General features: G+C 52.7%; 1 protein-coding gene across 1 annotated transcript in view; it reads left to right on the forward strand.

The window, feature by feature from the left end:
- The first annotated feature begins 3439 nt into the window (after window positions 1-3439).
- The window catches only part of CMIP (c-Maf inducing protein), a 257606-nt gene continuing 236289 nt past the window's right edge, over window positions 3440-24756 (forward strand). The window contains exon 1 of the mRNA XM_032284536.1: window positions 3440-3839. Within this exon, the coding sequence (XP_032140427.1) occupies window positions 3540-3839 (300 nt within the window). The 5' untranslated portion in view covers window positions 3440-3539. The remainder of the gene's footprint in view (window positions 3840-24756) is intronic.

Here is a 24756-nt window from a genome sequence, read left to right on the forward strand (position 1 = left end):
CTCCATTTCACTGATTTGAAACTATATTCAAGAAATATATGTATATTTTTTGAGACAGAGTTTTGCTCTTGTTGCCCAGACTGGAGTACAATGGCGTAATCTCGGCTCACCCCAACCTCTGCCTTGAGGCAGGTTCAAGGGATTCTCCTGCCTCAGCCTCCCAAGTTGCTGGGATTACAGGCATGTGCCACCATGTCCGGCTAATTTTGTATTTTTAGTAGAGATGGGTTTTCTCCATGTGATCAGGCTGGTCTTGAACTCCTGACCTCAGGTAATCTCCATGCCTCCCAAAGTGCTGGGATTACATGCGTGAGCCACCACACCCGGCCAAGAAATATTGTTATTTACAGATGATGTTGATTGAATTCAATAGTTTCATTCTGAATGCCTGCTCAGGACAACATTGCAAAGATATATGTAATTGGTACATGTCTCCCTAAATCCCCAGAAGAGTGGGAAGCACTTGGAATTTGAGGTCGAACAGAATCTCAGGTTCAAACTGCGGCTGGATCCTGATAGTGAGTTGACCCTGTCAGAACCTCAACTTCCTCACTCTTAAGATGGGGCTGGAAATAGTTCCTACCTCCTAGGCTGGTGAGGAGGAAGAAATGAGAACAAATATGAAAGGCCTCCTGCATAGTACCTGGCCATCATCAGGGTACGTCCTGATGTTTGCAAATCAATCTGTATTACACTGCATTGAGGATATCTGGGTTGGTCCTCGAATATATCAGGGATTTGTATCCTGGTAAATCTCCTCCTTCTATTGGAGTTTTGTGCCCTGTATGGGTAGGGGCGTGTCAGAGATGACCCCCAAGTGGACAGCACCTGCTCTGCCTGCCACTGGGCTACTCCACCCAGTGGCTTTGTGCCAGCCCCCGCTGCTTCTTTCTGTCGGGGGAGGTAGGGATGAAAGTCTCCTCACTGGCCTCCTTGCCTCTAGGTTACTCCTCTGCAAGCCTTGTCCATGCCACACTGCAGCCTTTTGAAGACACCATGTACAAGTCCCTCCTTTGCATGGCCCATGTGGTGTCTCCCCACTGCTCTGGTCCGTGTCTGCATTTTAGGGCTCTGCCTGCTCCCTGCTTAAATCTGTGCCCCACCTCCTCCAGGCACCTTGCACTCCATACATCGAAAGTTAGTACAGTTTCCTGGACAAGCTGAGCATCCTCCCATCTCTTTGCCTTGGTAGGAGCCATCCTCTCTTCCTGAAGCACCGGCCCCCTTCTATACTTGATTCCTAAAGAACTATTGGAATACCCTGGTTCTCCCTCACTCACACTGGGTTAGGCATCCCCTTTCTGTTCCTAAAGCACCAAGCACAGTGTGGTCAATGCCTGTTATTGTTCTGGACTCTGAGCTCCATGCTTTGGTGGTTGAGGATGAGGACAGTACCTTGTGTCACACGGCTGCTGTGAGAACAAAATGGTGTGTGCATACAAAATTCTTAGCGCATAGGAAGTCCCTCGTCACTGTGGTGATTATAGCCATTACTAGTAATACCCTAGTGCCTGGCCTGTGACCAGCAAACAGCAGGAGCTCAATGAAGATTTGAACAAAGAACCTAATCCTACCTCCTTCATGGACTGGGGGTTTCTTGGCCACAATCACACCCAACATCCAAATATCTAGGTCTTGCCCCTTCATGCTTAGTGGTTTTCTCAAGCCTGTTCAAGCTGAAAACTTGAAGGAAATGGCAGCAAATTGTGGGGAGTTAATGTATTTCTAATTTTCTGACCTAATTGTGCTTTCCCCAGGGTACAGAGAACAGCTTTGCCCATCTCGTGGGCAGGCTGGACGTGAGTCTTCTTTGGTAAGGGATGCAGGCTGGGACCTGCCTTTCACTGCCTGCCTGAAACCCTGGCCAGGCTCAGGGAGAGGGTCCTATGGGGAGCACCTTCATGATGCCTGTTCTTCGGAGAGTGGAGTGTGAATAATTTCCACCAATGACACAGACGCTGTGTGGATATTCCGCAGTGTTCACGACGCAATTCAGCACACGCTGCACGCATTCATGTATTCACTACAGAGACACCTTCACTACCAAAGGCAAAAATCTGGGGTTTTAACATTATTAGCTGCAGGAGCACGTGGAGGTAAGAAAACCTGGCTGAGGAGCTGAGCATTTGTGAGGTGGCCTTAGGTGCCTGCTGTTTGTGATGGCAGAAAGGGAACTTCCTGCATCCAGGCTGCAGTTCCTGATGCCCTCGGTCACAAGAGAATCGAATATGGTTCTCTACGGGGCTGGTGCTGGGCCTGTGAACTCAGATAAAATGACCAGGTGGGGTTCCAGGGAAGGTAAAGCAGGGGGAGCTGCTAGGGTACGCACAAGAGGTGGTGGCTGTGTAGGTTGCGGGGCTTTAACTGGGGTCCTAGAAGAGGCTCTGCGTCCAGGAGCAGAAGAAAGAAGGGGGATGGCGGGGCCATCCCTTCTCCCCAGAAGGTTTGAGGACCCCCGAGGCCAAAGCCAGCAGACGTAAAAGGCCAGGAGGTCGAAGCCTACCGGGTCCCGCAGCGAGAGACAGGGCAGGGTGGGCTCATCCTCCCGATCACCGCGTGGACACTTTCAATGGGGAGGGGTCCCCGTCCCACGGCCCCACCTGGCCAGCCCGCTGGGCAGCTTGGGCCGCGGAGGGGGCGTGAGAGTTCGCGGGCTTCACCCCCGCCACTCCACCCAGCCCCGGCCCTCGAGTGCCCTCATTTTCCTGTACGAGTCGGGCCCGGGGGTGGCGGGGGCGGGCGGGGCGCGGGTCCCCTCGCTCCAGCCGCGGAGCTCGGATCCCGCCCGGGCACCCGCGGGGGCGCGGCTGGCGTGACGTCACACGCCCCGCCCCGCGCCCCGCCCCCTCCCCACATTCCGGGCGGGGCGGGCCGGGCCCGGCGGGGCTCACCCGCCCCAGCCCCCTCCCCAGGGGCCGCCCCTCCCGTCGGGCCGCGCCTCCCCGTCGCGGGCCGCGACCCCGCCCGGACCGCGGACTCCGCCGGCGAGAGGCCGAAGCCGCCGCGGCCGCCGCCGTTGCCGCCATTGACGTCAGAGGGGCGGGCACATGACCCCGCGGGGACCAATCGCGCGGGCGCCCCGGGCTCCGCGAGCCCAGAGCGCGGCCCGCCCCGCCCGCGGCCACTCTCGCCCGGACGGCCGCGCGGACACACGCTCCGTACACACGCGCGCGGCGGCGCGGGGCCCCGAGACACACCCGCCCCCGCCCCGGCGCCCGCCCTCCACGCCCGGCCCCGGCCCGCCCTCGGCCTCCCCCGTCCCTCCCCGCCGCCCGCCGAGCCAGGTCCGCCGCGGTCATGCACCCGACGAGCTAGGAGGAAGCCCGGAGCCCCGCAGGAAGCGCCGAGGCCGGCCCAGCCCGCCGCACGCGCCGCCCCCCGCGGGCAGCGCCCCCTCCCCTGCGGGCGCCCCCAGCCCCACACCCCCCCACCTTCCCGGGGGGTGGGGGGGTGCGGGCCGCCGGATCCGGGGGCCCCGCCGCCCCAGCAGCCAGGACAGCCCCCTCTCCCCGCCCCCAGCCCCCTCCCCCGGCGCGGCCATGGATGTGACCAGCAGCTCCGGCGGCGGCGGCGACCCCCGGCAGATCGAGGAGACCAAGCCGCTGCTGGGGGGCGACGTGTCGGCCCCCGAGGGCACGAAGATGGGCGCCGTGCCCTGCCGCCGGGCTCTTCTGCTTTGCAACGGGATGAGGTACAAACTGCTGCAGGAGGGCGACATTCAGGTCTGTGTCATCCGGCACCCGCGGACCTTTCTCAGCAAGATCCTCACCTCGAAATTCCTGAGGCGCTGGGAGCCGCACCACCTAACGCTGGCCGACAACAGCCTGGCGTCCGCCACGGTGAGTGGCTCTGCGCGGCTGCACCCCCGCCTCCCCTCGGGGCCCGAGATGCGCCCTCCCTGGCTGCCCCCCGGCGCTGCACCTGGAGCCCAGGGCCTGGGGGGCGCTGGGGGGTGGCGGGGAGAACGGGGAGAACCAGGGCGCCCCGCTCCTGGCCTGCTCGCGGGGCTCGATTTTGGAGTCTGAAGCCCAGACCAGCCGGCCGGGCTCGGGAGAGACCCTTAGAATGCTGGGGACTCAGCCCACCCTCAGGCTGGGTGCCTGGGGACCTTCTGCCCCCAGCTCTTGTGTTTCTGGTGGCTGGGACCAGGGGATGGATCTGACGCTGGGCCCTGATGGTGGCGGGGATTCTCTTCTCTGGAAGCCCCTGGCCCATCTGGATCTGAGGGGTGGGGGAGGGGAAAACAAAACACCACCTCTCAAATTAAAAAAAAAAAACAAATACCCAATACAACAAAACCTCGAAACCCCAAACCCAAAGAATTTCCAGAAGCCAGTTCCTCTCTCTGGTTTACCCGTCCTTTATTCTCTTTCCTGCCAGGGCTGGCAGGCAGAACGAAGTGCTTCCCTTTCTGAAAATCTCATTCGCACATTGGGAGGTTGGAAGTGGAGGGGGAGGGGGAGGGGGCAGTAGTCCTGGAATATCTCAGGACCCAGCGGTGGTCGAGCTCTAGCTTGGGAGCTGCTTGGTCGAGCCCCGGTCCGGCATTGTCTGTAGAGTGTGTGTATACGTGTGTGTTTTGTTGCTGGTGGTTTAATTTTGTTATTGTTTTTAAAGACATGGCTAGGACTGGGTCAGCTGGATGAGTCGGAGAGGAGAAACCATTGATCTTTTCTGAAATCAGATCTGCAAATGGTGGCCTTCTTCGTACGTGGAGAAAGACAGCTATGGTGGGGTCAGGGGGAGAGTGGGGGTGGTGGGTAGGAGCCTGAACAGGATGCTTTGTGTTTTGAAACAAGGACAGTTTGAAATACCGGCTGTGGTTTGGGCCTGAGCCTTGCTGTGAGGGTCCCATCCTCTTTGGAGGGGTGGCTTGTCCTCCCTAGAATGCACACTCCCCATTGGGGCCACCGTGATCCTGTTTACTAAGCACAGTGGGAGGGGGCCGAATCCATTGCCTGCCCACACCTGTGCCAAGAAAACCCAGCCAGGAAACAGGGTGTCGCTTACATGGCATGTCACAAACGTGTAGCGTGTATAGACATTTCCCCGTCATCCATGTTCCCTTGGCGGTGTGTCACAGGCCATGACACATGCCCCAAGGAATGGGGAGGGGGGAAAAGTTAGCTGAAGAATCCTACTCCTGGAATCAACCCCCACCCCCCACCTCAGAGCACTGCAGCGCTTGAGGACTTTTATTCTGAATTTGGGGTCCGACATGCTTAGAGCACCTATTTTATCTTTCCTGTGGGCACGTTGGTGCAATATCTGCAAAGACTCCTTTCTCAGGGAGAATTGCTGGTTGTCGGGAGGCAGTCCAGTCCCCAGTCAGGCTGGTGCATGTTCTCAAGCCTGTCCCGCGACGTAGGCCTCAGCGTTGGGCTTTCCAATGGATGGAGGGAGAGCCTGCCTTCCAAAATTTGCCAGTACAGATTGTTTCTGATATAGGGAGGAACTGGTGACCACGGAACCCTCTGCCTGGGATCTGGAGACCTCAGATCTGGCTTCAGAATTTTCACCTGGCTCAGGGGGATTTTTTTTCTCTTCCACCCCACAAAATGAAGAGGAGTTGAGGGGGGAGGAAAATGGTTAGAAGAAGGGACAGTGACCCGCCATGGGAAGGCCAGGCCGAGCCCCTGCTTCCCCTGGAAGAAGCCAAGAGTGAGTGTTCCGCTGCTACTGTCCTCAGTTTGTGAGGCTAATGGCTCCCCACTTACCTCTGATTGCTCAAGAGGTATGTCTCAGAAACAGAGGAAAGTAAGAAAGACCTGAATAGCCAGAGGCCCCTAGCTCACCTTGGCCAACCCAGGTCATTGTCACCTGTGGTAGCGTGGATCTCTCTGGAGAGTACCTGTCTGGTACTGGGAACTGAGGCTTACCCATGGAACAAGATTCCTCTTGGCAGAGCCTTGCTCTGGTGTTAGGAAATGTGGCAACAGGAGCTACCAGGAAGTGTCCGATGGGCTGGCTTAATCCCCTTTCCATTGCCTTTCATCACCAAGCCCTGCAGGCAGGGGGTGTCCTTAAGTCTTGCCCTTGCCCCCTGGTGGGCTCCAGCGGGCCTTGCCCCAGGTCCTGTGAGTGTGGAGGTGGGGCTGTGAGGGCTGGCCTGGCTGGAGCGCTGGCCTCCAGGGCAGAGGTGAGGTTGGGACTGCCACCAGGGCCCTTGTCCCATCGTGAGACACCTGGTTGGTGTCCAGGCTCTCGGGGAAGCAGAGGCACCCCTGTGGGGTTTCCCTGAGGCCTGGGCATTATGTAATCTGTCTGTGTTTTATAGTGCGGCCCAAGCACTCTATTGAGAAATATGAGTCCAAATGAAACAAAGGTGAATTTGAGTGCAGTTCCGTACAACAAAAACCCTTTGCAGTCCTGTGGCTTTGCAGCAGCCCCTGGCCCAGCCCTGAGCTGCCGGTATACCAAGTATGTTTCCTGTAGAGTCATACGCTACTTAAAATATCAATCATCCGTATTTTAAGCTGTCTACACAGCCTAACTCAGAGTCATCTGGTAAATATCTGGTTAATTGCATGGGCTTCAGAAACAAGACCCAGAGTGATTGATATGGAGTCAAACCAATAAACAAACCAAATACTCTTTTTTGCCCAAACCTTCTGCAGCCTGTCTCTATTGATCCAATTAAATGAATCGTGAGAGATTTAAGACCAGGCTTCCAGGAGCACGGCTGCATCAGGCTAGGATGCAAGCATACTGGAGCTTGCAGTCCCAGTTGGTGGGTGACACAGCTAGGTAGACCTTTTAGTCTGGGGTCCAGGGACCCGACGCCCCTCCAGGTTGTCTTACGGGAGGAGCCACCAGCCTCACCCAGCTGGCCTGCCTGTAAACTTTGCCTCCTGTGGGATCAGGTCAGAGCTTGCCCTGCCCTGGTCTCTTGGGCCAGTTACTGATTAAATCCTTGCGGAGCGAACAGCGTGCCTAACGTAGCTTGTGATGGCTGCCAGGTCTGATGAACCTGTGCTTGGAGACTTTGGATCCGAAACGCTCATAAACAAAGGAGGAAGCAGACAGGCGACAGCTGACTTGGGAGGGGACATGGGGAGGCCAGGGCCCCCTCCCTGGGCGACCCAGGACGGCACCTTTGTGGGGAGGGGCCCGTCTGCCCAGGCTGAGCCTGAATGTGGTGCCCCATTCTCCCTTCGTACTCAAAGTTGTCAGTCTCTGGGGCCTCACTGGCTCTTCATGGCTGGTGATGGTGTTGTCAGTTGTAAATGACAGCCAGGGCAGCCAGGGGTTCTGCATAAGTGGCTGGGTTCAGCAGGACCAGAATCCATTTTGCTGTTCTTGACTCTGGGTTGAATTTGATCACCTGCTAGACATGTATGTCTGTGGGCAGAGGGCTTTGTCTGTATACAGGCTTTGTTTCTTCTGCACCAGAGAAGTACAGATAAGCTGCTTACCTTTTATTTCATCTTACTTTTAAGACATTGTGGCACACGGTATTTCAGAATGGTGGATCCAGGCAGAAAGTCCTTTATTGATTTACCAAACAGGGGTTAGGGCACAGGTGACAGTAGTGTTCTTTATTCCGAAGCCGTAACTCATCAGTGGCTTGTTTTTAAATTTTCACCATTCCACTGTTTGATTGAAATGTTTCCGGGCATCTTGTTATGGATGAGAAAGGAGAAGCCACTTTCATTCTCATCGGTTTCTTTAGTCTGGTGTTTTCTTGGTGGGGAGCAGCCATTTTCTGAACTCAGACTTTGTTTAGCACATGCTTATTGCACACCTACTGTGTGTCACTTGCTGAGCAAAGAGTTACACATCTAGATGGCTTGGTTTCTACTTGAAAATTAAAATCTGTGTCTTCCAGGATAGTCACAAATCCCATGAGAACTCATCTATGTGCACATGCATGCATGTTAATTGCTTTTTCACTTTTGTCACTTACACCCCCTTCCCCCCATGTGCCCAGACTGCCTTTAATTTATTATTTTATTTTATTTTATTTTTGAATAGAGACAGGGTTTCACCATGTTGACCAGGCTAGTCTCGAACTCCTGACCTCAGGTGATCTGCCTGCCTCAGCTTCCCAAAGTGCTGGGATTATGGGAGTGAGCCACTGTGCCCGGCCGCCTTTAATTTATTTGATGTTTTTTGTGGCAGTAAACAGAGATTTTTTTCCCCCCTTTTCATGCCTTTTGTCATAGGATTTTGGAGTGCATCAAAATTGTTTCCTAGACGACTTGTCTCATGGAAGGTGGTGGAGGGGAGGGGCTGAGACAGAGAGGAGAAAAAGTCAAAATTCTCTGTAAACCACGAATGTGGTCTGCCTTCCCCAGGCTGTAGCAAGTAAGTGCGTTTTAAGGAAGGAGTAAGTTTTGATGCTGCCATTTGCCTGGTGTAATCTGAGATGCCTGTTCTGGCCATGGCAACATTGTGCCAGTCCAGGTAGAAGGAGTTTTACTGCATGTGGCTGAGCTTTCCTGCAAGCAGGTGACAGAGGTGTCAGCTGCTGCTGGCTTGGGCTCCTGGGCCCACAGGTTGCTGGTGTGATGGCCCTGCCTACTCCTCAGTTTCTCACCTGGCAGTGAGAGAGGGCATTTCTGGGGCACTGTCCTGGGCAGGGCGCAGGGGGACTTGGTAGAAGACAAAGCTGTCCCAGGGCACCTCAGCTGCTGCTAGTGAGGGCTGACTTGTCTTGAGGGTACCCGATTGGTGTTTTGTTGATATGGACATTGCAGGGGGGTCAGCTTACACCTTTGATTAAAGGAATACATGAGATTAAGTGAGGCGCCCTGGCATAGGGCATCTCCGCTGTGGGGCCAAACAAATTTGGGATTTGTGGTCTTGTGGCTCTGCATCTGGGTTTGGAGGGTGCCGTTTCCTGGCTGTGTGACATTTGGTGCTTTGTTTTCCCTTGCTGGGCCTTGTTTCTTCTCCATCCTTAGGGAAGAACACCTCATGTCTAGGGCTGCTGTAGGGATTGCAGAGGATGGATAAACACCTTCTAGTGTAGTCCGCATACGGTGACCAGGATTCCAATTCCTCTTTTGCTAATTGCCCTGAAAGAGCTTCATGACATTCTGTACAAATGGCAGGGATTATTGTTACCTAAAAATGAGTGGTCTCCAGAGAGTTCCCCGAGATGAACAGTGCACTGGGGAAAGTTAGGGGTATTTAGCAGGTCTCATTGGTATAAGGCAGTGAAATTGTTGCAAGCAGTTTAAGAAAAATTCCTTGGGGGGCATAGTCTTGTTTCTTAAAAAGACATTAAAAAAATTGAAAAACTCGTATATGCATCAAGTAGATTTGATTAGTACAACAAGGCATGTCATGGAAAATGAAGCTTCTCTTACTCAATGCCTGCACAGCCCCTAGTGGCCCTCCTTAGAGGCCAGCGCTGCTGCTCATTTCTTGTGTACCTGGACATGCGCACACAGCGGTCCACTGTGGTTCTTCACTGGGCAGAATGTTTTGGAGACCCTTCATGGGTGTGCAGCTGTCTTGTTCTCTTTCACTGTGGCATAGTGTTCTGTTAGAGTAGTGTACCTACGGTATTGAGGTAGACCCTTCCATATTGTTGGGCATTGAGTTTACTCCCAGCCTGTTTGATATGGCTTGGATATGTCCCCACTTAAATCTCATCTTGAACTGTAGCTTCCATAATTCCCTATTTTGTGGGAGGGACCTGGTGGGAGATAATTGAACCGTGGGGGCGGTTTCCCCCATACCATTCTCATGGTAGTGAATCAGTCTCACCAGATCTGATGGTTTTATAAGAGGAAACCCCTTTCGCCTAGTTCTCTCATTCTCTTCTTGTCTGCCACCATGTGAGACGTGCCTTTCACCTTCCACCATGATCTTGAGGCCTCCCCAGCCACGTGGAACTGTGAGTCCATTAAACCTCTTTCTTTTGTAGATTGTCCAGTCCAAGTGGACTGATACAGCCTTGTTCCTTCAAAGAAGACATTTCCTATTTTTATGCAGTGGAGTTGTCTCTATTTTGACAGTTTGCATGTTCTTTTGCTTGCTTCTTTGGGAGGGGGGAGCCGAGCCTCTTCTTGAAGAGGGAAGGGCAGTGTTGCCTGGAGTTGTTGCTACCAGGAGTCATGCTTTGGTCTGACTAAAGGTCACCAACCAGGGATCCCCCTCAGAGGGTGTGGCCACTTGATTTCCCCTGGAGCTGAAGGAACGCAGCTGACCGGGGGGCTCTGACAAAGACAAGCTGACCTCCACCCCCAGGACAAGGGTCTGCACAGCTCCACCTGAGGGCATCGTTTTCTGTTCCCCAACTTTCAGCTTTCCCCAGGAGGGAAGCCAGGCCACCCAGCCCCATGGTGGAGAAAGAGAGGAAGTGAGAATTTCTCTTCCTTGCCCCTGGCTCTGGTGATGAGCCACCCAGTGTATTCAACAGGCACCAAGGGAGACTGTGCGCGTTTTGAAAGGAAGCTTCGCTTACATCAGCAGAGTCCTAACCGATGTGCATGTGGGGGAGGTGTTTGGTGTGTATATTGAGGCAAAGGAGATGGCAGAGAAAATACTTCTGGTGCCGAAATTGGTTCCTGACTTCAGTAGCCATTTCCTTACTCCTCCCATGTGCACAGTGCTCGTCCTGGCATTTGGGGTGTGCAATGAGGCCACAGGAAGAGAACCCCGGGCAGACCCAGTGGAGTAGGGGAGTGAGGACCTGGACTTTGAAATCAGACAGGGGAGCTTGAATCCTGCCTCAGCAGTGTCCCAGGAGGTGACCTTGGGCGGGCCCCCTGGCCTGTGTCCTTATCTGTAAAGCGAGGATCAGAGAGACTTCCTCTTAGCATTGATGTGAGGGTAAGTGAGGTGAGGCCCCTCGGTGCCTTCATGCCCTCATTCGGCAGGTAAGTGTCACCATTCTAGGCACTTGGAAGAAAACAAAAGCCTGCTCTTGTGGAGCTGTGTTGGTGGGAGTGGGTGACAGACAACTAAGTTAAGAGCAAGTAATTAGGCCTAGCCAATACGATGAAACCCCGTCTCTACCAAAAATAAAAAAATTATCCGGGCGTGGTGGCTCACGCCTGTAATCGCAACACTTTGGGAGGCCAATTGGGCAGATCACGAGGTCAGTAGTTTGAAACCAACCTGATTAACATGGTGAAATCCCATCTCTACTAAAAATACAAAAATTAGTCTGGCATGATGCTGCGCACCTGTAATCCCAGCTACTCGGGTGGCTAACGCAGGAGAATAGCTTGAACCTGGGAGGTGGAGGTTGCAGTTAGTGGAGATTGCGCCATTGCGCTCCAGCCTGGGGGACAAAAGCGAGACTTTGTCTCAAAAAAGAAAGAAAGAAAGAAAGAAAAGCAAGTGATGATAAAATCTGATGACCGGGATCATGGAGAAAAGCAAGTAGGCAGGTGGGTGGAGCGAGTGGTGGACTGCTTTGTACAAAGTAGTCAGGGAAGGGGCGATAGGACTTCAGGGGGAGGAGCATTCCAGGTAGGGGGAACGGCAAGTGCAAAGGCCCTGAGGCAGGTGATCTTGTTTAGAAATCACCTGGTAAAGTGGCTGGTACCAAGTACATGCTCTCTGATTGTCAGTTTCCTTCCCTCTGCTCTCCGGAGCTGCTGTTGTCTATATGAAAAATTAATGAGCACGTACAATGTGCTAGGTGCCAGGGACACAGGCAGCTCCATGCCCCTAAAGCTTCCATTCTGTTGCTTCTGTTGTGTGTTTTTCTTTTGTTTTTTTGCAAACCTGGCTACCTCCCAATAAATAGCAAAGAATAGCTCTGTAGCAGTGCTTTAAGAGACTCTTAAATGACAAAGCCCAGCAGATTTTTTTTTTTTTTTTTTTTCAGATGGAGTCTCACTCTCACCCAGGCTGGAGTGCAGTGGCGTGATCTCGATTCACTGCAACCTCCTCCTCCTGGGTTCAAGCAATTCCCCTGCCTCGGCCTCCCAAGTAGCTGGGGCTACAGGCGAGTGCCAACCACACCCAGCTACTTTTTGTAGTTTTAGTAGAGGCGGGTTTCACTGTGTTAGTGAGGATGGTCTCGATCTCCTGACCTCATGATCCACTTGCCTTGGCCTTCCAAAGTACTGAGATTATAGGCCTGAGCCCCCGTGCCCGGCCTTTAGGACTTTTTTCTTTTTTTCCTGAGATGGAGTTACCCAGGCTGGAGTGCAGTGGCGTGATCTCAGCTCACTGCACCCTCCACCTCCTGGGTTCAAGCAATTCTGCCTCAGTGTCCCGAGTAGCTGGCATTACAGGCATGCGCCAACATGCCTGGCTAATTTTTTTTAGTTTTTAGTAGAGATGGGGTTTCACCATATTGGCCAGACAGATCTCCTACTCCTAACCTTGTGATCTGCCCGCCTCGGCCTTCCAAAGTGCCGAGATTACAGGTATGAGCCACCGTGCCGTGCCTCCGGCCTTCAGGATTTTAAAAAACCAATTCCCTTCATCCATAACTACACTGTAAGGATCCTAGGATTTAGAGTACACTAGTGGTCTGATTCACCTCGGGTTTTGCTGGTGGGGAATGGGTGAGGGGAAGTGTGTGGCCCAAGGACCCTTGCAACTGGTTCAGCAGCCCACCTGGAATTCAAACCCAAACTCCTTCCTTCCCACGCCATCCCTTGTTCGTGGCTCTGCTGCTTTGAAGCTGCTGTCAGAAATAGGGTGGAGAGACCGACTAAACTGATGGTGCTGGGTGAACTCTCTTTGGAGGGAAGCACACGGTCTGGGTTGTCTAGTCCCTGGGTACGTGTAGGAATGTTTAGGAATCAGACGGATCGGGGAGCTTACCTTTCTGGGCTGCGCTGGCTGCATCCAGCTCAGGTGGGGTCATTTGGAGAGGGAGGATCACACCAGGACTTCTGCTGGGCCAGTGCCAGTTTCCTTAGTGGTCCAGAATATCTAAAAATTAGAGCATACAGTCTGAGCAGACCCAGGCCTGGCTCTCCTCCCTCCCATGTTGGCTCCCTGTGTGGACCAGGTGCCCCTGTTTACCACCACACGCACTGGTATGAGGTTCCGCAGGGAAGGGGAGCCACGGGTGTGGAAGGGGCTGTGTGTTCGTCAGGCAGGCTAGCCGCTGTAACATGCGGCCCTGGCATCTGGGTGGCTTCGTGCAGCCCAGTTCTTGCAGTCCTTCAGGGCTCCCTTAGGTCCTTTGTTGTGGGAGGGATGGGGAAAGAGGAGCACCACAGCCAAGCAGTTTGTAGGTCCGGCCGCTCAGTTGGCCAGAACTCAGACATACAGCCACACGGTGTGCAGGGGAAGACTGGGGAACATGTTTACACATGCGTCCGGGAGGAAGAGGAGAACATGGAAGCGATGACCACTCCCACCCCAGGATCCTCGGGACACAGCAGCAGGCCTTGAGGTCTCCAGGGTACCAAGAGCCAAGCTGCTTCCCTAGAAAAGGAATTCACATGGCCATGGTCTCGTCCGGTTCCTGGGTGTGAGTTGGTGGCAGGTCAGCAAAGCTAGCGTGGGGAATCAAGTAGGGTAGGCAAATCTGTTGTAAGAGACGGACCAAAATGTTCCTGGCTACAATGATATGTATTATACACCTACTGTGTGCCAGGCACCGTGCTCGTTTAATTTTCAGAACTGTCCTGTGGGGTGGGTGTTTATTCCCATTTTACAGATGCTCTAGTGGAATGTCACATAAAGAGCACTGGGAGGAAGTGGAGTTTAGTGTCAAAGCTGGGTCTGACCCCTTGTCTTTTGGGTCTGTCAGTGTATATGCACCTGTTTCAGCCTCCTGCAGAAGCATCTCGGGGAGAAATAAGTGAGCTTATCAGTTTAGTATTTGCCAAGGTTAACAGACATTCCTTTGTCATTTTGTCAAGACTTCAGGGAACTGGGGCGGGAAATTGAATGCCAACTATTCATAAAGGGTAAGCATTAGGTGTGTAACTTGAAACCAGATGTTGCTCCTGCAAAGTGAGTGCTCCGGGGCTCTGTGCCTGCATGGTGAGCTCTCAGGTGCGGCACTTAGAAAGTCAGACGTACTCTTCCCTCCCAAGGGACTCACAGTTAAATGGGGGTATCACAGTTATGATTCACCATAGAGCAAAGCGTATTCCTTAGAGAGGTTTATGTCTTGTCCTGTGTTTGGATGGGGGAAGAGACGCCATTTTGGGGAAGAGACGTAGGTAGTTTCAGGAAGGACCTCCTTGTAGGAGACAGGCATCTGGCTGGAAAGGTAGGGTGGACGCAGATGGATTTAACGGTGGCAGTCCTGTGGGAATGGACAGAGGGAACTGTGAGCAAAGGGACAGGCCAGAGTGGCCAGGCACATTCCAGGGGTCTGTGCAGTTTTTATGGGGTGGACACTGCAAGATAGCACAGGAGTTAAAGAGAGGTGGGCTCGCTTCCTAGAGCAGTCTACCAGTGTGGGGTGGTTCATGCTGAGTAAACCCATGCTCTCCGGGGCGGTTGGTGCTTTACGATGCAGAGACACTGAGGACTAGCTGGCCAGCTGGGAGCCCGGGATGTCACAGATTGGAAGCCTTAGGAGCACAGGGATCTCTGAGTCGCCAGGGCCAGGCAGTTAGTCACAGTAGTGACCACGCAGCAGCCACTTGTGTGTGATGAGTGTTCCCTCTTGCCAGGGACTGTGCTGTGCAGGTTATATCAGTGATCCCTACAGCCCAGTGAGATATTGTTGCTCTCTCCATTTTCCTGATGGGGACGCTGAGGCACGGCCCCTCAGCTGCCGTTCTTTGGATGAATGAATGCACAGTTGGCCTAGTTGGGAGGTCTGTCCTGTTGGAAGGTGAGAGGGTGCCCTGGAGAGGAAGGAGCAAGTTCAGATCCCTGCCCCTCCACTTCCTTGTAACCCTGCAGGCCTCTGTCCATACTGAAGGAGAGTGTGCAGGAGATGGAGTGTGTGGTATCTCCAACACAGCCTTTCTCAGTATGAACACAGGCCCTAGGAATCCTAGTCCACCCCTGTGGCCTGTGAAGAGTGGTGGTAATGGGGGCAGGCTGCTGAGCTCCTGGTGGGCCTTCCACCAGAGGCCCCTGGTACTCCAGATTCCAGGCCTGAGGTTTCTGAGCTGTGGCTCACAGGGGCCCTTTCTTGAACCTTCCCTTCAGGGAGGCCTGGTGGGAAGGCCCAGCCCGGGCCTGTGCTGTCTGGAAGGTGGTCCCATCAGGCTGAGCCCATGGCCAGGGACACAATTGGGCACCTTCTGGGTGATGCGGAAGTGGTGCTCTGCCTGGTGTCTGCAGTGGGGTCTCAGCTGGTGGGTTACGGGGACAGGGCTGCCCGCTGGAAAGGGGAACAATGACTTGTTGACATCTGTTTGTTGCTGTGGTTGGTTCATGCTTCATGACGCTGTGACTGAGGCTTGCTTCAGTGTGGGACAATGGAACAGCTCGAACTGTCCCGGTGGCTGGTGGTGACTGAGGCGGCGACTGAGCTCGGGGAGTCCCAGCAGGGCCCGACAGCCCAGAGCCAGGTGATACTGATGTCCAAGGTGGAGTGGAAGGGACCGCAGGGTAATCGTGATCATTTCCTCCAGCTGTTATTGGACCTTTAGACGTCTGTGTTTCATCTTCTCATCAGCTCCGTGAGGAGGTAGCAGGAAACCGAGACCTCGAGAGTTTAATGTTATGCAACTGGAACCTGGGCAGCCTAGCTCCAGAATGACCTCCAGACGTCACGATGACTCCTTGGGGTTTGAGCAAGGCTAGCGAACACTTGCATGGTGACTGTTGTATGCCAGGCACTACTCTGAGCCCTTCGTGCAGGTGAGCACTCACCCAGTTCCCACGATGCCTCTGGGAAGTGGTGCTGTCATTGTCCCCATTTTACAGATGAGCAAACTGAGGCCCAGAGAGGAGAGGTCTCTACTTGCCCAGCTTGTAATAATAATGATGGAGCCAAGATTTGACCCCAGGCTGTCTGGCTCCCGAGTATCACTACATGTGGCTGGTGAGCAGGGTTTTGGGGCTCCAAAGCAGAATGTTAGAAAGGTCCAAAGTGGCCAGGCTGGCTCTGAGCGGAGAGGAGGGTCTTGCAGAAGAGAGTGTGTGGACAGAGCAGCCACCCTGACTGGACTGGGGCCCCTTCGTGGAGCTTCCTGGGCCAGCTTCCTGCAGACCTGTCTCCGGAGGAGCCTCGGCAGAAGATGGCTTCTCACCTGCCGCTCTTGGACCTGGGGTAGTCACCTCAGCCTGCTTGCCTGAGACCACCTGACCCTACAGGGCGCTCTGTCTCGGCCTGCGGTGAGGACTTGACCACAGCAAGCATGAAGTCCAAAGTCCACCTTGGAGCGAGCCGCCCACCCTGCCTGGTTTCTGGCCCCGGCTCCCGGGGCCTCTGACCTTGGCATACACCTCTTCTTTCTGCTTGGCCCCCCGCCCCCTCCACAATCAGTGGTTTTTCAGAGCTGCCTTCTCCAGTCGGAGCCAGGGTTTGCTCCCCTGTGGCGCGGCACCACCCCAGCTGGTCAGCCAGGGTGCCTTTGCCTCTCTGCCTTCTCCATTCATGTTCACCTCTCCTCTCTTATAAAAGCAAAACTGAAGCCATCATACAGGGATGATGACGATCTTAGAAAGTTAAGAAGGAAACCAATCCTCCCAGAATCCCACCACCTGGAAGTCACCCATATTAACTTTGAGGGGTGGAGCCCTCAACCCTTTCTCCTAAATGAGTGCCAGTGACAGTAGGTACCCAGGGAGCAGGAGAAACGTTTCTTCTCGGTTGGCTTCCACCAACTAGGTGCCAGCCCACACTTCTGACAGCCCTCATCATGTCGTGAGAAGGCTCTGCCACATGTCCCTGGGGACCACACTGCCCCTGGCTGAGAACTGCAGTGTTCATTCATTTAATCATCACACCTACCCCGTGAGGTCCCATTTTCTGTGCAGGCAGGGCCGCCTGGGCTGGCACATGACAGAGCTGGGAATCCCTGCACTGTCCTACAGTCACGTTGTTTCTTCAGAACTGGCCCAGAGGAGGGATGGAAAATGGTGCGGGGGCTTTAGGAGCCCTGCCTCGTGTCTGGCACGGTGTGGGGCCAAGAGCTGGTGGGCCACGGCACCCCAGGGCCCCAGAAGGAAATCCTGGCTGGCTCAAGCGTTGGCAAGCTCCCCCCTACCTTTGATCCCTCCCAACTGACTTCCCTTTCGCTGTCCCTGCCTTCGTCCTGATGACTCAGGACTTCAGAGATCTGGTTGTTGAAAAGGGGAATTACATCATGCCAATGAGAGAGAGAGAGAGAAAGAGAGAGAGAGAGAGAGATTAGCATTAGAAAGTTTTGGTGTAAGGAAAAATGTCTTCAGAACATTCTTGCACCCTGTCTGAATTGAAACAGGTTTCTATGCAGATTAGCGATTAGGGAGGAAAGGGGTCGACCCTCTTCTAAAAGGGGCTTCTTCATCTGCTTGACCCAAGCCCCACCCACAGCTGGGCAGTGGGTCCCTCTGCTTTTTGTAGCTGATTGAACCCCATTCCCTGGAAAGCTATTAAAAAAGAAGGTTCTAGAGTTGCATGCAGTTTCTGCCTGCAAGCTTGGGGAAGGAATAGGGGTCAGGGAGCATTGCAAAGATGAACAGTTGGAGGTTCTTCTGAAACCCAGTGGTAAGCAGGGCACCCTCTCTGGGCCAGCACAGCCCTGGCTCTGGACACGACTAGGCGAGGGGATCCCAGCTGATCTTATCCCCGCTGGGCTGCGGTGGGTGCTTCTATGTAGGGCCGACCCTGCTCAGCCACTCTGGGAAGCCTTGCTTGGAGGGGTCTTCCCTGAGGATTGGGGAGGAGGAAACCCCCTGCCTCCACTTTGAAACCTCACTACCATTTCCCCGTTATGCCCTCAGGGAGGTGGAGGTGTTAAAGCCGCTTTTCTTCCCTAAAACAGGACACCGATGGGGCAAGGTGATTAGGAGGGCTGGCTAAGCTTTTCTGATCCATACATTTGATATGAGGCCGTTTAACCAGTGGTGTCGTCCACCTCTGTTTCCTCATCTGAAAGCTGGGGGTATAAGAGTAGCCATGCCCCAGGTTGCCCGGAGAAGAAAGGAGAGAATACACGCAGGCACTTAGTGGAGTGTGGACATGCGGCTCGTGCTCAGTAGGTGTGGCTACCATCATCATCATCATCACCACCCCGCCATCACTCTCACCTCCACCGTCACCATCACTATCATCACTGTCATCCTCACCACCACTGTCACCACCACCATCATCACCATCATTATTGTGGCTACTGCTTCTCGGTATTGGGTTTGCTCACCTATATACTCGCCTGGTTCCTGCAGGACTTTGAACTTGAAGGCAGGGCTTGGGTCCGTTTCTCTAGGAATACCCAATGCCAATAAAGGCGTTTGGGTGTCTGTTGTTGCATGGTGGAGGATCTTGACACCCCAGGCTGTGAAGGGACAGGAAGGTCTCATAGTTGTCTTGGAAACCTTCTGGTGACCTTGGAGTGAAGAGAAGCTCCTCCCAGGTGTGCCTGTGACCCTGCGCCGTGACCCCAGGCATCATTATTTGGAATGTGCCCTCAGCCACCAAGTTGCCAACCCAAACAAGATGGAACCCGCCTTTGGGAGGATTAAGATATTATTGGTGGTTTTCACCCCAGCTTTCGGCAGCAGTGCTTGGGAAATAAGATTTTGATCTCGGAAAATATGATTTAAAAACAGAATTGAAAGTCGCTTTTATTTTCTAAACGATATTGCCCCTGACGCATGCACTGCCTCTAACGGGTTGCCTCTGGTCTGAGCACATTCATGGGGGAAACTATGTAGCAATTCCAGGGGTGTGCTCTCTGGATTTTAGAGACCTCCACCCCGAGCAGGCTCCGCCTTTGATCCCCCACTCAGGTCTGCAGTGACGGAGCACCTGCTTCAGACCAAGCCCCGGAGACCGCCGCTTCTGTGGGGACAGCTCACTGTGTTGTCTCAGCCTTGCTCACTCTTAGGAGGTTGCCCTGTCGGCAGCCAGCTGGAGGGGTCTTCTTCCTCTGAGCCCTGCTGAGCCCACCTTTGAATGCTGCAAACCAAACCCATGGACCGCAGGGCTTTGGCCACGTCCCAGTGTCCCCTCCAGTGGGGAAGGGCAGTTCCTTTCCTTCCTGTTGTGTGAGGACTAGAGGCACTGAGTCTCCACAAGGCCTCACTGTGGAGCCTTTGAGAGGTGAGGTCTGGCTCTCCTGGCCACCCCAGAGTCCACACAGGGTCCTGTGTGTCTGTCTTTGCCTCTGGACCCATGTTCTATTCTTTCCAGCCTTTGCCTCGGAAACCCCACCCTCCATTCTTTTCTGTCTCCCCGGCCTTCTGGGTGGGTCTGGCCAGTGGAGAGCCTGGGGGAGATGGAGGATGGGAGGAGAGTGAGTGGGGGTATTTATTCCCTGCGCCCGTTTCCTTTGGGTTACCCTGGGTAGGCGGCACCTCTCAGCCACTCCTCCAGTCATGTCACCCCCTCTACCCAGGTTTTCCTGTAACTGCTCCTTCCCCTGTACTTTCAGGCCCAGGGATAGGAATACGTGGGAGAGAAATGAAGTGACTGCTATCCTGGTTTGCCCAGGACTGTCCCAGGTTTTTGCAGTGACAGTCCTGTGGCCTGTGAAGCCCCTCAGTCCCGGGCACACTTGGACAGTTGGTCGCTGTAGGTAGAAAAACCATCTTTGGTTCTCTATACTCTGCCCACATCTTAATATATTGTCCTTTTGTTAAAATTTCCTCAAATTGCACCATTTTGCATGTGCCGTCTGTTTCCTCCCAGGACCCTGGCTGATACACCAGGAGCTTGAGGAGATGGAGTGGTGTTCAGAGAGGTCAGAGCAGCAAAACGGGCATCGTGCTGAACGTGAGAGAAGTGAAAGAATCTCTTGGACTTGGACTCTGTTCTGAAAATTTTCCCCCTGCGAAGAAAAATGGCGGTGGTGATGAGGATGATGATGATGATGGTAGTGGCCATTTCTTTGCCTACTCACTGTGGGCTTGCTGTCAAGAACTTTGATGCCCTATTGTGTGTGATCATTACGACAGTCCTGTGAGGTTTTTCCATGATGAAGGAAACTGAGGCTTAGAGAGTTGACGTGATTTGTGAAGGCTCAGGATGGGCAAGCGGCCCTGCCCAGGTTTGAACCCAGATGCAGCTGCCTGCGAGGTTACCATGCTTCCTGATGAGGTGTTTTGCAACCAAGGCCAAGCCAGACAAAACCCATGGTTTTGCGACTTCTGGCTTGGGTTGGGTGTCTCGTTGAGTATGTGGGCAGTGGATCTGATGTTTTCTGCTTCCTCCCATGTGGCTGGGCTGTGTGCACGGAGCATGAGGGGCTGGCTGGGCAGACAGTACTGATTTGGCTGAATTCAGCCATGGCCCATGTTGGAAAATGTTAGTCTATTTTTCCTTCTCTATTTGCCCTACCCGCCCGTCTTTTTTTTTTGAGACAAAGTCTCACTCTGTCACCAGGAGTGCAGTGGTGTGATATCGGCTCACTGCAGTCTTTGTCACCTGGGTTCAAGTGAGTCTCCTGCCTCAGCCTCCTGAGTAGCTGGGACTATAGGTGCACCCCACCATGCCTGGCTGATTTTTGTATTTTAGTAGAGATGGTGTTTTACAATGTTGGCCAAGATGCTCTTGATCTCTTGACCTCGTGATCTGCCCACCTCGACCTCCTAAAGTGCTGGGATTACAGGTGTGAGCCCCTGTGCCCAGCCCTGTTTTATAAATGTTTATAATTAGAATCTGAGCTAGCCATGGTTGGAAGAGAACTTGCAGGTCGTCTAGTTCTGGGATGGCAAATACACGGCACAGGTGTTACCACTCTTTATTGCCTTGACTGTGGTAGACATTGCTGATCAAGCCTGGTGTAATCAGTCTTCCAAGTGAGCTCAGAGACAGCCACTGTTAATCAATTGTTCCTGGCATGCAGCAGGAACCCTGCTTGCCATTCTTGATGTAGTCCAGCTTCTCTCACTAGGAACATAAAGCCCAGAGTCGTTAAATAACCCTCAAGGGAGCCAGTGGGATTTTGGAGCCTTCTCCACAGCAGAGTGTTTGCTCTTAAGAGATGACTTTGGGTGAAAAGTCTGATGTCTAAACAAAGTGTGGTATAGAGGAAGACACCTGGATTTGCAAAGCAGTGCCTGGATCTGGGTTCAGATCCCAGCAATGCTGCTTATTGCTTCTCCCTCTTCGTAGGTCACATGACTTCTCTGACCCTTGTCTTGGAAACTGAAATCACAATCCCTACATCCCAGGATTGAGAGAATGACATGATGAATGTACTGGGCACTGATCTAGGCGTTGCGTGTTGCGGTGAGATGTGTAGCTAAGGACCCTGCTCTCAGGGAGCTGGCCGCCCTCATAAAGAGGAGGCTAGTTTTCTTCCTCTTTCCTTCTTGGAAATCCATGGACCTGTGTTGTCATCATTATCTTTTAACGTCTATTGTATCCACTTAAATTTTGGTCCATTTATACATCACATGACTTGCTTTGGGAAGTGATTTATTTTTTCTTTGATTCCTGGTCTCATTTCCATTCTTATATCTGGGCAGGTGGTTAGTGAGCCTTTTGTCAGTCGCAAAAAATCAAAATGACAGGCTCTTCCCTTCTGAGTGGATGCTCTGGGGTACTGGGTCTAGACTTGGGAGTGACATACTCGCTTTGAAAACTTGCCGAAAGCTATGGATCCTTCTGCTGGCAAAATGGTAAGACAGCAGGGCTTATAAAACTTAGCAACTATATGTTTTTTAGCTTCCATAATATAGGCATTCTTAGGGATTCATAGACACCACCCTCTCTGGGGTAATAAACCAGGTTAGGGGGTGAGTGACGCTTCCCCAGCCGGAAATGGAGCTTCGTGCGAAAATAAACATGTAAGTGATAAAACCAAGTTTCATTAAGTAGGAGGATCAAGGTTTTTATTCAGAGCTCTGCTCCTGTGGCCAGGGCGGTGTGAGGCTTCTCTCTGCCACGTTTTCTGCACTTGCTCGAGCTGTGTTTAGTCTTCTTGGTTATGGTGAAATATTTTTTCTTTTATCCCAGTCTGAAGTTTCAAGGTTGGTACTTCTTGCCCCTAAAATGTTTGTTTTAAGATTTAGAGCAGTTCTTCACTCTTTGATAAGGTGGAACGCATCACTGGAGATGCATTGTGGTCAAGTCCGAGGGCCGTTCTGGCGGAATCAGGCAGATGGTGGCTCACTGCTCAGTTCTGGCTCTCAGTGTGACCTTGAGCTGCCTCACCTCCCTGACCTGTAAAGCGGAGGGACAGAGTGACCACAGACCCTTGATGAGCAACGATTAAAGAATACTGAGCATGAGAAAATATGCCCAAAGAGTTTCCACAGAGGCCAAGGCAGGCTTGGCATTTGAACGCCTGGAATTTGGGAAGTATGGATCTTTTATTGAGTCTGTATCATGGAGGCTACCTGGCAAATTCAGCTGATGTGAGCGGAGCAGTGGACAATGAGTGCAGGTCTAATGGGCTTCCCTCCTTCTGGGTACCAGGGATTTTATCTTCAGTGATGGTAAGCAAGCACCACTGAGAGAAGCTGAGGGTCTTCCTTGGTTGCTAACATTTGAAGGACCCCAATCAACGAGTTTCCTCATTGTCTTTGATTCTAGCTGGTCCCCATCTTTAGCCACACCCTGGAGCAAAACGTCGCTTAAATGACTAGAGAGGGAGAGAGTTCTATGGGCCATTTCAGATTTAGACATGGAATTTTTCTGGGATAATTTCTCTGCCACTGAGTTTTGCATTTGCATGTTCTAAAGCCAAAAAAAGGAGTTGAACTTTCCCTTTTGTTTGCTTCATTACTCCCACTATGTTTGGCGGGATGGCGGTTGTGGTTTTATTCTCAGATTCGTTTTCATAAGTGTGCTGTGCGTGTGGAGTCCTCTCTCCTCCCTGAGGATTTTGTAGGACGATTCAAGCCGGCTGTCTCCCCAGCTGGGTACCAATTGCCAGGGCCAGACCTGGTGAAATAATGGAACCTGCTAATTCTCAGGCATCTATGATGTGCCAGGCACTTCTTCAGCCCCCTGGGTAGGCAGCGTCCCTGTGTTTCAGGAGAGGGGACAAGCTCCCCAGGTCCTTGGCCTCCAGGGTCACATGGCTTTGGGTCGTGGAGCTGCGATGCACGCTGAGATCAGGCAGACTCGAGCTCATGTGCCTTCTCGTACGCTCCACTGCTCCTCCTGGGACCTCAGGGGACTTCCCAGGGGTCCTGTATGTGCCCACGCTCGTATGGCTCCACCTAAGGAAAAATGAAGTCGGTGTTGGTTGGACAGCAAGGCAGGCCTTGGAGAGTCCTTCATTTCTCCCGCACGTCAGCCTCCTTGCCAAGCTTGGGTGCAGCCAGGATTTTCCTAGTCCCTTGAGTTACCTGGCTGGGATGGCCTTTTCTAGGTAGCCAATTCAGAGAGGAAGCTCGGGCTCCATCCATCTCAGCTCTGTGACCTTCTGAGGGAGCCACGGCCGGTGTGTAAAGGAAGGAGGGGCAGAGACAGCTTTGTCATTGGTCTCCCCATTTCACAGGTGGGAAAAGGAAGCTCCCCAGAGAAGTGGCCTGGGCAGTGAGAGGTGGCTGGCTGCTCCATAGCTCTTCCTAGTGGGGGCTTGCTGCCCCTTTACCTGGGGGTGGGCGTCACTTGCCAACACCTTCCTAGAATTAGCTCTGCGACTGAAGAGAGAAGAGGTGAGATCTGGTCACAAGCTCCACATCTGGCCTGATAGGGCTGATGTCTTAATTTCACATTTGGGAAAACTGAGGCCCAGGAACAGAGACTGCCCCAGTCACTATCCCTACCCTGGTTCAGCTCACCGTTTTCTCATTTTGTCTACTTGATGGTACGACCAGGAAAGTCTTGATCAGGAAAGAGAGAAGGTCTCATTCATTCATTCGTTCATTCATTTTGTCAGTTGAAGTTCTAAGGTGTAAAAAAAAATTTTTTTTATTGTGGTAAAATAAATATAACACAATATTTATCATTTTAACCATTTCTAAGTGTACAATTCAGCAGCATTAAATACATTTTTAATCACTGCTATCTATACCCAGAACCTTTTCATCATCCCCAACATAAACTCTGTACCCATTAAACATTATCCATTCTCTCCTGGTCCCAGCCCCTGGTCACTGCTGTTCTACCTGCTGTCTCAATGAGTTTGCCTGTTGAAGTACCTGAGCTAAGTGGAATCATCCAGCATTTGTACTTCTGTGTCTGGCTTATGTCACTTAGTATGAGGTTTTTACGTTCCACCCATGTGGTAGCACATGCCAGAATTTCCTTCCTTTTTAAGGCCAAATAATGTTCCATTGAGTGGCTAGACCACAGTTGACTGACCCATTCTGTCGATGGACTCTTGAGTTGTTTCCTTGTTGGCTGTTGTGAATCGTGCTGCTGTGAACATTGTTACGAGTATTTGTTATCGTCCCTGCTTTTGGTTCTTTTGGATCTACACCTAGGAGTGGACATTTATTTTTTAAAGATGTTCACCCCCCTCACCCATTACATAAAGAACTCAGATTTATTGTAGAATAATTAGATAGCACAAATAAACAGAAGAAAACAAAATCCACCTAGAATGCTGACACCCAGAGATAATAATGAACATTGTTGTAGGTGTTCATTTGCCTGCACCGTTTGTTCCATCCGTGCTTGGTGATGCTGTACCTGCGGTCTTTGGTAGTGTGAGTTGGATCTTCATTTAGAAATATATAAACCCAGGCCTGAGGCCCTGGGGTGGAGGAAGGGGAGGCCAGCTGGACTTTCACTACCTCCAGGAAGCATCCTTGATAGGGATAGGACATACCCTGTGTCTGACGCTGTGTCCTGCTTTGCTTCCTTTT

This window comes from Sapajus apella, unplaced genomic scaffold (assembly GCF_009761245.1).
Source record: "Sapajus apella isolate SASKATOON/1434 unplaced genomic scaffold, GSC_monkey_1.0 scaffold15, whole genome shotgun sequence".
In the NCBI taxonomy this organism is placed as follows: Eukaryota; Metazoa; Chordata; class Mammalia; order Primates; family Cebidae; genus Sapajus; species Sapajus apella.